Source organism: Dipodomys spectabilis, unplaced genomic scaffold (genome assembly GCF_019054845.1).
Source record: "Dipodomys spectabilis isolate Male_0828 unplaced genomic scaffold, ASM1905484v1 ptg000132l, whole genome shotgun sequence".
Lineage (NCBI taxonomy): Eukaryota > Metazoa > Chordata > Mammalia > Rodentia > Heteromyidae > Dipodomys > Dipodomys spectabilis.
In genome coordinates, this window is record NW_024870809.1 from 4,759,254 (window position 1) to 4,772,338 (window position 13,085).

The following is a 13,085-nucleotide window of genomic DNA, read 5'->3' on the forward strand; positions in this document are numbered from 1 at the left end:
GTTTATATGCAAACAAGTCAGTTGAACAGATTGAGCTTACTTGAAACACTTGAGAATGTATCTATAAAGGGATATCACAATAGGAAGAGATAAGTAGGTTGCCATTGTCCTTAGAAACTGTCCACAACATCCATCATTTTCTTTTTCTGTGTAATTTTATGTATTCAAAGACATTTACAAAATTTTATGAATGGGTATATAATTATATTTGAGCAAATCTTCACTTCAAAGGGCATAGCCTAAATATATTTTATTTATCCTCAATAGCCCTCAAAGACAAATAGACACATCCATGCTTGCCCTAATCTGTGTGGTCTTTGTGGGATCATTTTAAGATTCATGTCATAAGAGGACTTTAATTCATAAAACAGTAGGCAGATTATAGCAATAGCTGTTTGAACAATCAGCAGAACTCGCTATGTCTATTCATAGACACAGCTTGGCTTCTTCTCTGTCCGAGTCCCATATGTAGTAACCACATGTTCTCTGTAGAATGTGAAGGGGTACTGCTTCTTTAAAACATTAAACCTGTTCAGGAAACTTGTCAGGTGAAAGATGCCCAAGTACACACTAGTTATGAACATCCTGTGACTGCTTAGAGAAATATTACTAGATGCTAATTGATCCCAAAGGGCATCCTGGAAATGCACCAAAATGGTTTTCTAAAATGTTTTGAAAACAAAACTGACACAAGACATAACCTGGAAAATGTGAGCTTGAGAATTCATATGGGTAAGCCAGATCACACACCCTAATTTTTAAAAGGTGAAAAAGAAATTATGCAAAATTAATGCACAGAATAAGGTTGGACTGTATTCTGTTTTGGAAAATCCAATTCATTTTCCCTCCAAGATATGCATGTTAATGGATGCTAGTTTTCAGACAGCTACCTTAAGTCCCTGTTTGCTGCTTAAGTGTACTTCAGAGATAAGAAATGCAACTGAGCTGTACAAAATGAGACAACTTTCCCTCCTGTCTCTTGTGCATGATAAATGCTAAAGCAATTAGGAACCACTGTTGCATGCTACATTGGAATTTGTCAGAAACATTAGTGTTGTACTATGTAAATGGAGAAAACTTATTTAGAATAAAGTCCTAAGAATTTAGGAGGAGACCATTGAGCTTACTTAATTTTATACATGGGGTTCATGAAACTGCAGAAGCAGCAACACCCCCCCCCCTTGACTTTTCAATTACAGAATATCCATTATAGGGTCTTCAATTTCCTGGTAGTAATCTGAATTAGCATTTCAAATAGCAATAGAAGCAAGGAAATATTGAAATGGAAAGCAGACTTTTAAGGGTCTACAGAGAAATGTGAAGCTCACAATTCACTGTGTATTTCTACATTTATAATCCCTGAGAAAATTTTCAACATTTTTGCATTTTCTGCATTATTCTCAGGGAAGTAAATGTATAGTCATTTAAGATATATTTCTGCTCAGAATTTGTTAGTGTTGTTTTCACTTTTTCAGAAGCACATTAGGAATCACCTGTATGACCTTGCTTTTTGAGTATTTTAAAAAAATAACAGTATCCACTAGTAAAGAAAACACACATATAATTTCTTTTCTATTCTGTTTCTTTCCCCTTAATATTAAGGTTATGTTCATTCCAGGAAGACCAAAAGCAATTCTTTGAATTATACCTAAATATATTAGCTCCACTAAATATAGCACATGTAAGATAGATAGATATTTGAACAAATCTTTTCTTTTTTCTTCGGTCGTGGAGCCTGAACTTTAGGCCTGGGAGCTCTCCCTCAGCTCTTCAGCTCAAGGCTAGTGCTCTACCACTTGAGCCACAACAACACTACTTCCGGTGTTTTCTGCTTATGTGGAACTGAGGAATTGAACCCAGGGCCTCATGCATGCAAGGCAAGCACTCTACCACTGAGCCACCTTCCCATCTCTGAATAAATCTTGTTTGAGGAAAGATAACCTGGTCTTTTGTGGGAGTGTGACAATATCAGTAAATCATCATTTAGTCTTCACAGAGTCAAATAGCCAATAAATGCATATTTGAGTTCAGAAACGTTAATGATAAAGAAGCTGAGAATTTATTTCACTGTAACTAGAATGATTATCATCAAGAACACACAACAAATGTTGGTAAGGATGTGGGAAAAAATGAACCCTTATAAATGGTGGGAATGTGAACTAGTATTATTTCTGTGGAAATTAATATGGGACTTCCCCCCAAAATTAAAAATTGCAATTCTCATTATTTCTGTTTTCTGAAGAGCTTGTGCCAATGCATACCTAGCCCAAGAAAAATGTATTAATTGAAACCCCTGTAACTAAATCACAAATGGGACTAAAAGCTAATGTGTATATTCATAATACAAGAGATTTATCAGGTTGGTTGACCCTACATTGAAAGTCAAAGCTGCTACACAGTGATAATAACCTCTAGAATGGTTTTGACCTAATAAGTATATATTCAGTGCTGGCACCCAAATCAATGTAGCCAATACAAAACAAAAACAAAAACAAAACAACAACAACATCAACAACAAAAGGAAATTTTAGGAAGATTTTCACTTCTGGCCCAAGTAGGCTAAATTTATTCTCTTACCTTAACAAATGAAAAAACCTAACCAAACAAACAAAAAAACCCAACTGGCCCAAAATAAAAAATAAGGGAGTTTCAAGTTACTGGGTAAGACACAATAAAAGACTGGGGTTCTGAAAAGATAAGAAACTTGGTAAGTCCTATTATTATCCTGGCTTACCGCATTAACAGAAATTTTAGGCCATGGAGAAGGGTCAGGTACCCAGGCCAACTTTATTTTTTTAAGGCATACTTTCTTATTTGAGTTGATAAATTAGTCACAAACACAATATTTCCAGTAATTTCATTAAGTGGGAATGGCTTCAGCAAGCCAATCAGAAAAAAACACAGATATTGACAGAATATATTGCCTAGCAGAGACACATTTAAAATACAAATAGATCGAAAATAAAGGCATAGGAAAAGATGTCATGAAACAGTAATAAAAAGAGAGTTAGAATCACTGTATTACTAACAAACTTTTTAAGACAAAAATTGCTACCAGTGATGTACACATTTTGTAGGATGAAGAGGTGACTCCATTAAGATATATTAAAAAAAATATAGTATCCTTTAAGTACACACACACACACACACACACACACACACACACAAACCAAGATCAGAATCCTAAAACATACAAAACAAAACCTGATAGAATTGAAGTAATACAGACATGTTTTACAATAATAGTTGAAGATTTGCTCACTTTTTTGTTTAACCCCATTTGTCTTACTTTATTTTTGTTAGCATATATTAATTGTGCAGAAGGGCTTGATTATGATATTTCTGAACATGTATATACTATACTTTGATCAGATTTACCCATTCTATTAATTTCTTAGCCTCCTTTTAAAACCATATTAATTGTATTCATTATTTGAATACTTTCAATAATGGATAGAACAACTGGGCAGGAGATCAACAATAAAATAGAAGAGTTGAGCAATACTGTAGATCAACTAAACATACTAGGCTTCCACAGAAAATGCCACCCCTAAATGGTAGGGTGATCATTGATCCAAAGAACACAGGTAAAATACTCTGAGATAGAAGGAGTGCTAGATTGCGAAAGAATTCTCAGCTGACTGATGATGGTTCACATCTGTAATCCTAGCTGTTCAGGAGCCTGAGATCTGAGGATAGTGGTTCAAAGCCAGCCAGGACAGAAAAGACTGTGAGACGCTTATCTCCAATGACCCACTGAAAAGCCAGAAGTAGAGCTGTGGCTCAAGTGGTAGAGTGCTAAGCTTGAGCAAAAGAACTCAGGGAGAGTGCCCAGGCCATAAGTTCAAGCCCCAGAATGAGTACAAAAGACAAATAGAAGTCTCAGTAAAGTTTAAATCATTAAAATCATATGTTGTATGTTCTCTAACCATATGGAATGAAAATAGCACCAAAATGGAAAATTCACAAATATATGTGGAAATTAACTTGCATTCTTTTAAATAACTAATGGATGAGAGAAGAAATTTCAAGGTAAATTAGAAAATGCTCCGAAATGTGTAAAAACAAAATACAAATAACCAAAACTTAAGGGATAAGACCTAAACAGTTCCCAAAGGGCAGTTTATATTTATAAACACCTATATTTCAAAAGTTCTGCTTTTGAGGTCTTTCTAGTCTCAATAACCTAAACTTGTATCTTGTATACTAGATAAAGTAAACAACTTAAATCCAAAATAAGCAGAAGAAAACAATAAAAAGAACAGTATAAATCATTATATGAAGAATAGAGAAACAACAAAGAAAATTAACAAAATTGAAAGCTGTTTCTTGAAAAAGTAACAAAATTGACAAACCCTTGACTAATGCAAAATACAAAACTGATATCAAAATCAGGAATGATAAGATGTGACTAACATTAGAAAATAAAAATTGCTATGAAGAATTGTATACAAACTAATTAGATACAAAAAATAGATATGAAAAACAAAAACTGACAAAAGGAAACAGAAAAACTACATAGTTATAATAAATAATGAGTGAATTAGTAATTTAAAACACAAATTAATAACAGCTTAGACAGCTATCATCATTAATGGGCTCTATTAAATGTTTAAAGGAGAATTAACACTAATCTTTCACACAGTTTTCCCCCAAGTGTAAAAAAAGTGGTAAAATGTTACAGGTCCTTCTACAAGAGTAAACTCTCATAGACATCAAAATGTGCATACTAAAATTAGATAACACTATAAGCAGAGAAAATACCAAAAATAAAAAAGAAAAGAAAAGAAAAGAAAGAAAGAAAGAAAGAAATGAATAGCCCAGGTATCTTCACTATATTTGATTTTCCAACGTCTGTGTGTATGCTGGTCCTAGAACTTGAACTTGGGGCCTGAGTGCTGTCCCTGAGATTCTTTTCCTCAAGGCTAGTGTTCAACCACTTAAGCCACAGAGCCACTTTTGGCTTTTTCTGAGTAGTTTATTTGAGATAAGAGTCTCACAGACTTTTCTTCCCCAGGCTGTCTTTAAACCAAGATCCTCAGATCTCAGCCTCCTGAGTAGCTAGGATTACAGGCATGAGTCACCAGCATGCAGCTATTTGTAACTTTTTTTCATGAGGTTATTAACACAATACCAAGCCAAGTCTTTGCTATGAAAATTTACTGCTTAAACAAAAATAATAATACTGTATTGGGTTTACAAGGTATTAACAGTACAATGTCTGAAAATAGAAGTGTAAAGATGAAGAGAATGTATTCTTTTTTAGTACATTTTTATTGTAAAAATAGTGTACAGACGGGTTACAGTTACATTAGTAAGGTGATGAGTACATTTCCTATCGAGCATTGTTACCTACTTCTTTGTTTTTCCCCTACCATCCCTTCCCTCCCCACCTCCCCAGCTCCTCCCTCCCTCCCCCCACAAGTTGTAAAGTTCATTTTCAACAAGCAGAAAAGTTCAAAAGCTATGTACATATGACCATATATGATGATGGGAAGTGAAATGAACCCCAAGACAGGGACACAAGTGTTTTTTTCTGTCTTGCTGTTATTTCTAAAGTACTTATAATGTGCTATGTGATTTTTTTTGTTTCTTTGTATGTTCCTCTCCAACAGCATAACTCCTGTTTTCACTGTATTTGATTCCAGTGCCCTGCATCTTGTATATACACTTTTCTAATTTGGGGAGGGGAAGGGGAAAACCAAATTGCTTAAATAGGGATACAGGTTGACCCATTGTAACAATGAGATGTACAAGACACTATGTTGAAAGAAGAGAATGTATTCTTATAGAATATATGAAGTAATACTATATGACTGGAAAATAAACTGTGATAAGTTAAAGATATATATCATAAGCTTTAGAGCAGCCACTGTCAACCAAACAAAATGTTGTAGTTAATATGCTACAAAGCAAATAAAATGGAATAAAAAATATTCATCAAAAACAAAGCACAAAATGAACAAAGTACAATGAAATCAATAGAAACAAATAACAAAGTGATAGCTTTTAATTTAACTCTAATAAAAACCAAATTAAATGCTCTCTTTTCAAAAGCAAATACTGTCAAATCAGTCAGGGTCGGACAGCACTTGGGAGGCTGATGCAGAAAGATTATGCATTTGATGTTGGCCTGGGCTACAGAGAGATTGAGGTGAGCCTTGGCTACATAGAGATACACTGGTTGTTTTCCTTTTAAAGCAAAGATTGCCCAGTTACATAAAAACTATATCCAATTATATGCACCCTCACAAAATGTAGCTAAAATAGAGAGAAAAAGTGAAATTATGGAAAATGAATCATTCTCATACTAACAGAGAAAGCTGGATGGTTATATTGCTATCATGTTAGATTTCAGCATAATTATGTTTTCCTTACCTCATGAAGAGGATGTGAAAGCAGTAAATATTTATGTACCTACTAACATTATTTGATTTCCTGATTGCTGGAAGCTAATGAGAGCTTATTTTGCCCTCAAGATATTCAACTTGTCTTTAACCTTTTCTTGCTTCTCCAATGTTATCATCACTTACTGTTTGGCCCACTTTTCTTGATATTTGTTCATCGGATTCTCAGCCTATGTTTCTGCTGCAGGGTGCCAAATAAAGAAACCTACTATATGCATTATATGTATGATATCACCAATGGAGGTTATAACTAGCAAACTCAAGTTGTTTCTGTGTGTTTGCATACATTGTTCCTACTGGAACAAAAAGTTTTCCTCTCTATAAAGTAACTACAGCATTGTCTATAATAGAAAATAGATTCTACCGAGATGACCTGTGATGTCCATAACTGGTTGACTTGGACACAAGTAGTGGTACAGAGTTTGTAGGTGAGAAAATTCAATTTTCCAGAGTTCACTTGGAATCAAGAGTCCCGAAAAAAGCGTCATAAGGTGAAAACCAGGACCACTACAAAGCTTTCTTTAGTGGGAGAGGGTTAGAGTAGGTCGACAAGAATATCCAGAGCTTTAGTAAACTGATGATGGCAGGAAAAGCATTAATCCTTATCTGGAACACAATATTCTCAAAACATGTGATTTGCCACTTAGGAAGCACTACAACACAAGGTTCTATGTGGTTTTCTTTTTCCAGTGCTAGGGATACAACCTAGGGTGTAGTGCATGCTAGGGAAGCACTCTATCACTTGAGCTATAGCTCCATCCTTGGATTCTGAGTTTTGTGAAATAGGCATCTTTGTAGCTAAAAGGTGATGATTAGTTTTGTGCATATACTGATCTTGGGGCTTGACCTCAGATCCTGAGCTATGTCTCCGAGGTTCTACCACTTGGGCCATAACTCCATTTCAGTTTGTTGGGTAGTCAGCTGGATGTAAGAGTCTCATGAATTTTCCTGCCCAGGCTCGCTTCAAAGAACATTATCTTCAAATCTCAGCCTCCTGAGTAGCTAGGATTACCAGCCACTGGTGCCTGGCTGATAATTAGATTTTGAGTATAAACAATGTATTAACTTGTTCCATGACTTTGGCAGTCATTAACTATTCAGAGGCTCACGTTGTACATTTGTAAATAGGAAATCTATTAGAGTTATTAAGGTTCAGAGAAAACACACATTATCCTTAGTGCAAACATTCACTCTGACGATGGCTTCAATGGACAGAGGGAAGCCATTCTGAAATTTCTGTAGGTTTGCCTTTCATAGATGCATTTGGGGCTAAGAAAACTAATAATTGCTCATTTCTCTGCTGGTAACTTTTTTGCAACTTTTCTGATATGTATGCTTAATTTGCTAGAATCTTTTGGTGGATACTACTACCAGAAATTTTCTCTGTGGAACTTTCAGAGATTAGTGATGGGGACATAGGATCTAATCTACCAATGGGGCAAGTTAAAAGTCTTCATTTGCCCCCAACAACAAATCCTCAAAGTAACAACCACCTCATGAATATGTGGCTAAAGACTTAAAGACAGACTTCTCTGAAGAGGAAATAAGAATGATCAATAGACACATGAAGAAAGGCGCAACTTCTCTCACCATAAAAGAAATGCAAATCAATACAACATTGAGATTCCACCGCACCCCAGTTAGAATGGCTATAATAAAAATATCTAATATCAACAGATGATGGAAGGCATGTGGCCAGAAGGAAACCCTACTGTATTATTGATGGGAATGTAAACTTGTTCAGCCACTTTGGAAAGCAGTATGGAGGTTCCTCAAAAGACTCCACATAGAGCTCCCCTATGACCCAGCAATCTCACTTTTGGGCATTTACCCAACTGATCACAAAAAGGCCACAGTAAAGCTACCAGCACGACTATGTTTATTGCAGCATTATTTACCATAGCTAAGATATGGAACCAACCCAGATGCCCCTCAGTAGATGAATGGATCAATAAAATGTGGTGTGTGTGTGTGTGTGTGTGTGTGTGTGTGTGTGTGTGTGTGTGTGTGTGTATATAGTGGATTTAGAAAGAATGACACCACCTCATTTTTTAGGAAATGGAAAGACTTGGAAAAAAATATTAACTGAAGTAAGCCAGGCCCAAAGAAAAACAGGTCTCATGGTTTCCCTTATTTGAAATAGCTAGTATACATATAGGATAATCTTACCAGATAAGCAGAAAAGGTCAAAAGCTATGTACATATGACCATATAATATGATGCTAAACGAAATGACCCAAGGATATGGACACAAAAGGTTTTTTTTCTTTGTTGCTATTGTTTTTAATATACTTATAATGTACTATGTGATTTTTTTGTTTCTGTTCTATGTTCTTCCCCCTATAACTCCTTTTGTCACTGTATTTGATTCTGGTGTCCTGCATCTTGTATATACATTTTTCTAATTTAGGGAAGGGAAGGGAAATAACAAAATGCTGAAACACGGGTACAGGGTTGACCCATTGTAACAATGACCTATACAAGACACTATGTTGAAAATGAACTTACAACTTTGGTGGTGGGGGTGAAAGGAATTAGGGAGGTGGGGAGGGAAGAGATGGTAGGGGAAAAACAAAGGAGAGGGTAACAATGCTCAATAGGAAATGTACTCATTACCTTACTCATGTAACTGTAACCCCTCTGTATAGTATCTTTACAATAAAAATATTTTTTAAGTAAAGTCTTCATTTGGAATAGGATGGGTCAAGCCAAATGACCACCTAAGGGAAGTAGAAGTACTTGCTTAATAGAATCAATGAGACAAGATTTGGGGAAAAAAAGAATAATTTAAAATGGGGAGCATGTTTTTCCCATTTTACCCTAAGAACACAGCTTCTAATGCAGCCTGTTAAACTAGGTCTGAAATTAAATGGTGCTAAGCCATATTTTCCCTGGCCTTTTGCTCAGTTCTAAATGGCAAACTGCTTACTAATACATCATTTAGCCTTAATTTTACTTCACATAAAAAAAAAAAAAAACATTTTCCTTTCACTTTGGAAACCAGAAGTAGTAGTATATTCATCACATTATCAAGAGCAAAGAGACAACACACTTAAATTAGGACAATCTGAGGAAAGTTTAGTTAAACAGATAAGCTAACACTAAAGGAGCCATAGAATGTAGCTCAGGAATCCAGATCTAGCATCATAGCAACAAGTAACTTGTCACCATACCTAGACCTGAAAGAATGAGAACAAACATGTTATTGGAATCAGAAAGAGAGCTAATTAAGAAGAGCACATCATCTTGAGAGGAGAAAGGACATTCAAATGCTAACCTGTTGTGATCCCACAGAGAAGGAGCCATGACAATAACAAACACCCTAATCCCATTCTGGTCCCTTCTTCTGCTATCCTGCTGTGGCACCCCATTGATTGAACCCAGAGCCAGAGGGTTCAGAAATGTCCTGGGAGCAGAAATTAGGGTAAAAATTACAATGTGTACCTGAAGACAGAGAAGGATACCTGGCAAAAACTGCTATACTGTCAGTAACTTCTTGTCTTGTAGGTTTAAGTGTTGAATATGGTGTCCACTCAAAGAAACAGAAAATGAAACAGAGAATATACATGTGATTTGGGCCCATGAACATGTTGGAGAATAGGATGATGAGATAGCTTCCTCTGGAAAGCTACTGCTAGCAAAAGGCCCCATGATCTGTCCTAAAGCTTGCAAAATTTGGTAGTCAGAGATGCACTAGCATACTTCTCCAGAGTATAAATTCTGGTGACAACATATTTTTCTGGTTGAGTAGACTTTGAATTGCTATTTCTTACGGTGCCTTAAAGCTAATAAGCATCCAATGAATGTTTGATAATGGAGAACTGGTGAGGCAAGCTTATCTGAATTCAAGTCCTTCACTGTCCCAACGTATGAGTTATTTCTATTGTGCAAACCTTCAAAGCATCCTGAATATATTCTAAAGACCACTGCTATCAAAATGGCAATGATGTATGATTTTAAATATTATTCAATTTATTTTAAAGTGGCCAAGGGAAGAAGGTGTTTGAATAGTTCAGCCTGAGAAAAGAGCTTCTCTGCCAAAAAAGCCAATTGAAGCCTTAGCCAAACAAAAGTGATTTCTTTGCTTCTGTGTTGGAGGCACAGGAAGGGCTACCAGAGCCAACTCCTAATCAGACTCTTAAGAAGAGACTTTCAAAGCTGTGCCTTGATTTTGGATGCAGACATTGAGAAACTGGGCCATCTCTTAGAATATTTGTTATTGATTTTTATGAGTGCAAAGGAATACATGAAGCTTAAAACAAGGAACCAGGAGGCAGGGCTTTAGCCAAACTCACAGCCACATCAACAACATACTCAACAAACCATTACACATGCTCATCCATTTTTATATGCAATAGTGCCCTCTTGTGTTAACTTCTTAATAAACTTTTGATGTCTTGGCATGACCAGTGAGTTCTCAATTAGCCAGGCTAATTGAGACAAAGACACTCACTGGCATCACAAGAGCTAGAAAGTGTTCAATTGGGTAGGAAAAAACACTCTAAAAGCACACAGTGTTCAATAAAAAATTCTTTTAGAAGCAATGTGTGAGGCACAAACATGGCATTAGAATGCAGATCAAGCCAACAAACCAAGAAAGCAAAAGAAATGTATTCTTTTCAACATCACAGATGTGTAATTATATATGTGTATATAATGTATATTTATATATAAGTTCAATGTATGTACATATACATACATAAAACATACCTATTATACATAACACACACACACACACGATATGCATATATCAAGATTTTTCTGGTGGAAGTAGTACTGTCAAGAATAAATGTTCTGAAAAGCAGAGGTCTGTATGGCCCAACTTTCCACATAGCTGTGGAACACTGGAATTTGTTCTTTGTTACATCTGAATCATGAAATATTTAGCAAGTGGTAAAAACCAGATTTGGCACACAATTATTATCCTTATTATTAGGAACATTAGCTTATTGGTCTGCTATAATATTAATAAATGTTTCCCCAAATAGTAAGTAGTTCTGTTCCCTTTCTTAGCCATCAACACAATACTGTCAAGAAATTTATTATCTCAAAATACCTTCCAAAAATAGGCTGTTCTCTTCACTGGAAAAAATTTACATTATTATATTTTGTAGAGCTTTCAGAATAGTCCAGGCTACAAAAGCCAATTCTCAACAAAAGGAATATTGATGTGCATATGTGTAATTTATCTGGAAATAAGCAGGGATTTTGTACATATACTAAAGAGATACACAACAAACCATCATTACAACATATATCTTTAATTAAATGGGTACTGTTGGGTTAAAAAAACATTCAGTGAAAAGATGACAGGAAAATAAGGTATGCTGTGACTATAATAAAATATTTAAGATTTAAAAAAGAGTAAAAACCATTCATTGGCTTTTTTTAATTGAAGAAAGACTAACCAAGTATTATCTTCCCAGTTCTGGGAAGCAAGACCACACGAGAATAATTCTTATATAAGAAGCACCAAGAAAAATATCATTGCCTTTTGGTAAATTTTGTTTAACATCTCTCAGGGAGAACCTTGCCCACTCAGGGATGAGCAAAAACAAGATATGAAAACCATCAAAGGGCATCTGGTCTTAAAAGTGTCTTGTGGCATAAAGCAAAGAAGAAATTGTTCCACTGGATATTATAATTTGATATGTAATTTGAACCATTTATATTCTGATTAAAGTGACTAAAATGATCAATTAAAAATCAAGTACAAATTAAGGGGATAAAACTCAAAGTAAATTTACTCTCAGTAGTAACTTGACGTAAGAATATAAATTCATGTATATCATCTCGCTGCTTGTCTGTAAAGAGGGATTCATGCCAGTCCACATTTACATGACTTAACATTTTGTGCTAAAAGGTTGTTTACACAATATACACATTCTTTACTTACAGAGCAAAATAATCTTAACACTTTTATATTTAAAACCTGGGATACAGCATGATTAATAGCACCATGAAAAAGAATTCTTCCCCGAAAGTGCAGTCTTTTAATTTACTCAGTATGATTCTTCTATTAATTGAATTTTTAATGTGCCATTTTAGTCATTTGGGTAACACATATAATCTTCATCTCATAATCCTTGGGGAGAGTTATTCTGGACCCAAAAGGTAAATTCACTTCCTTATTTCTTTCATAGAAATGTAATGAAGGCCTTGCTTTGGCCCATTGCTGAGGTACATCTGAACCTTCATGGTTACAAGTCAGCATGCTTTGTGGTCGTAGATAGTAGCACCATTGGTGACAGCAGTGGTAAAGTTACAGAGATTGCGGCATTGGATCCTGTAAATTATATATCACATTTCAAATCAAACAAGGAATTCTTCAAACTGCTATGTCCTCTTCATGCACACTTGACACCGGCTAATACGTGTCCTCAAGTCTCCTGCTTTCAGTGTTTCTGACTGAGGTTTACTGGGAAAAAAAGAAACAAGATCATGAGATTTGTCATTACATATTTAAAATCTTAACCTTTTCAACTGTATTACTGGTTCCAATTCACACCCAAATATCTCTCTGTGCTAAGTACCTTTCCTCATGACTTAATAGCATATATTTGAGCAACATGATCTCATGCAGTGGTTGGTATGATCTAAGAGACATTACTGGTCATAGGTATTTTTGTGACTATCATCTCCACTACTAGTATCTGTATATTTTTCTCACTCTATGTT

The 13,085-nt window shown here is 35.3% G+C and overlaps 1 protein-coding gene across 5 annotated transcripts in view; it reads right to left on the reverse strand.

The window, feature by feature from the left end:
• Window positions 1–11,647: 11,647 nt before the first annotated feature.
• Window positions 11,648–13,085, reverse strand: part of Col4a5 (collagen type IV alpha 5 chain) — a 205,850-nt gene continuing 204,412 nt past the window's right edge. For all 5 annotated transcript variants that reach the window (XM_042690045.1, XM_042690044.1, XM_042690043.1 and 2 more), the window contains one exon: window positions 11,648–12,825. In XM_042690045.1, the coding sequence (XP_042545979.1) occupies window positions 12,744–12,825 (82 nt within the window). In that variant the 3' untranslated portion in view covers window positions 11,648–12,743. The remainder of the gene's footprint in view (window positions 12,826–13,085) is intronic.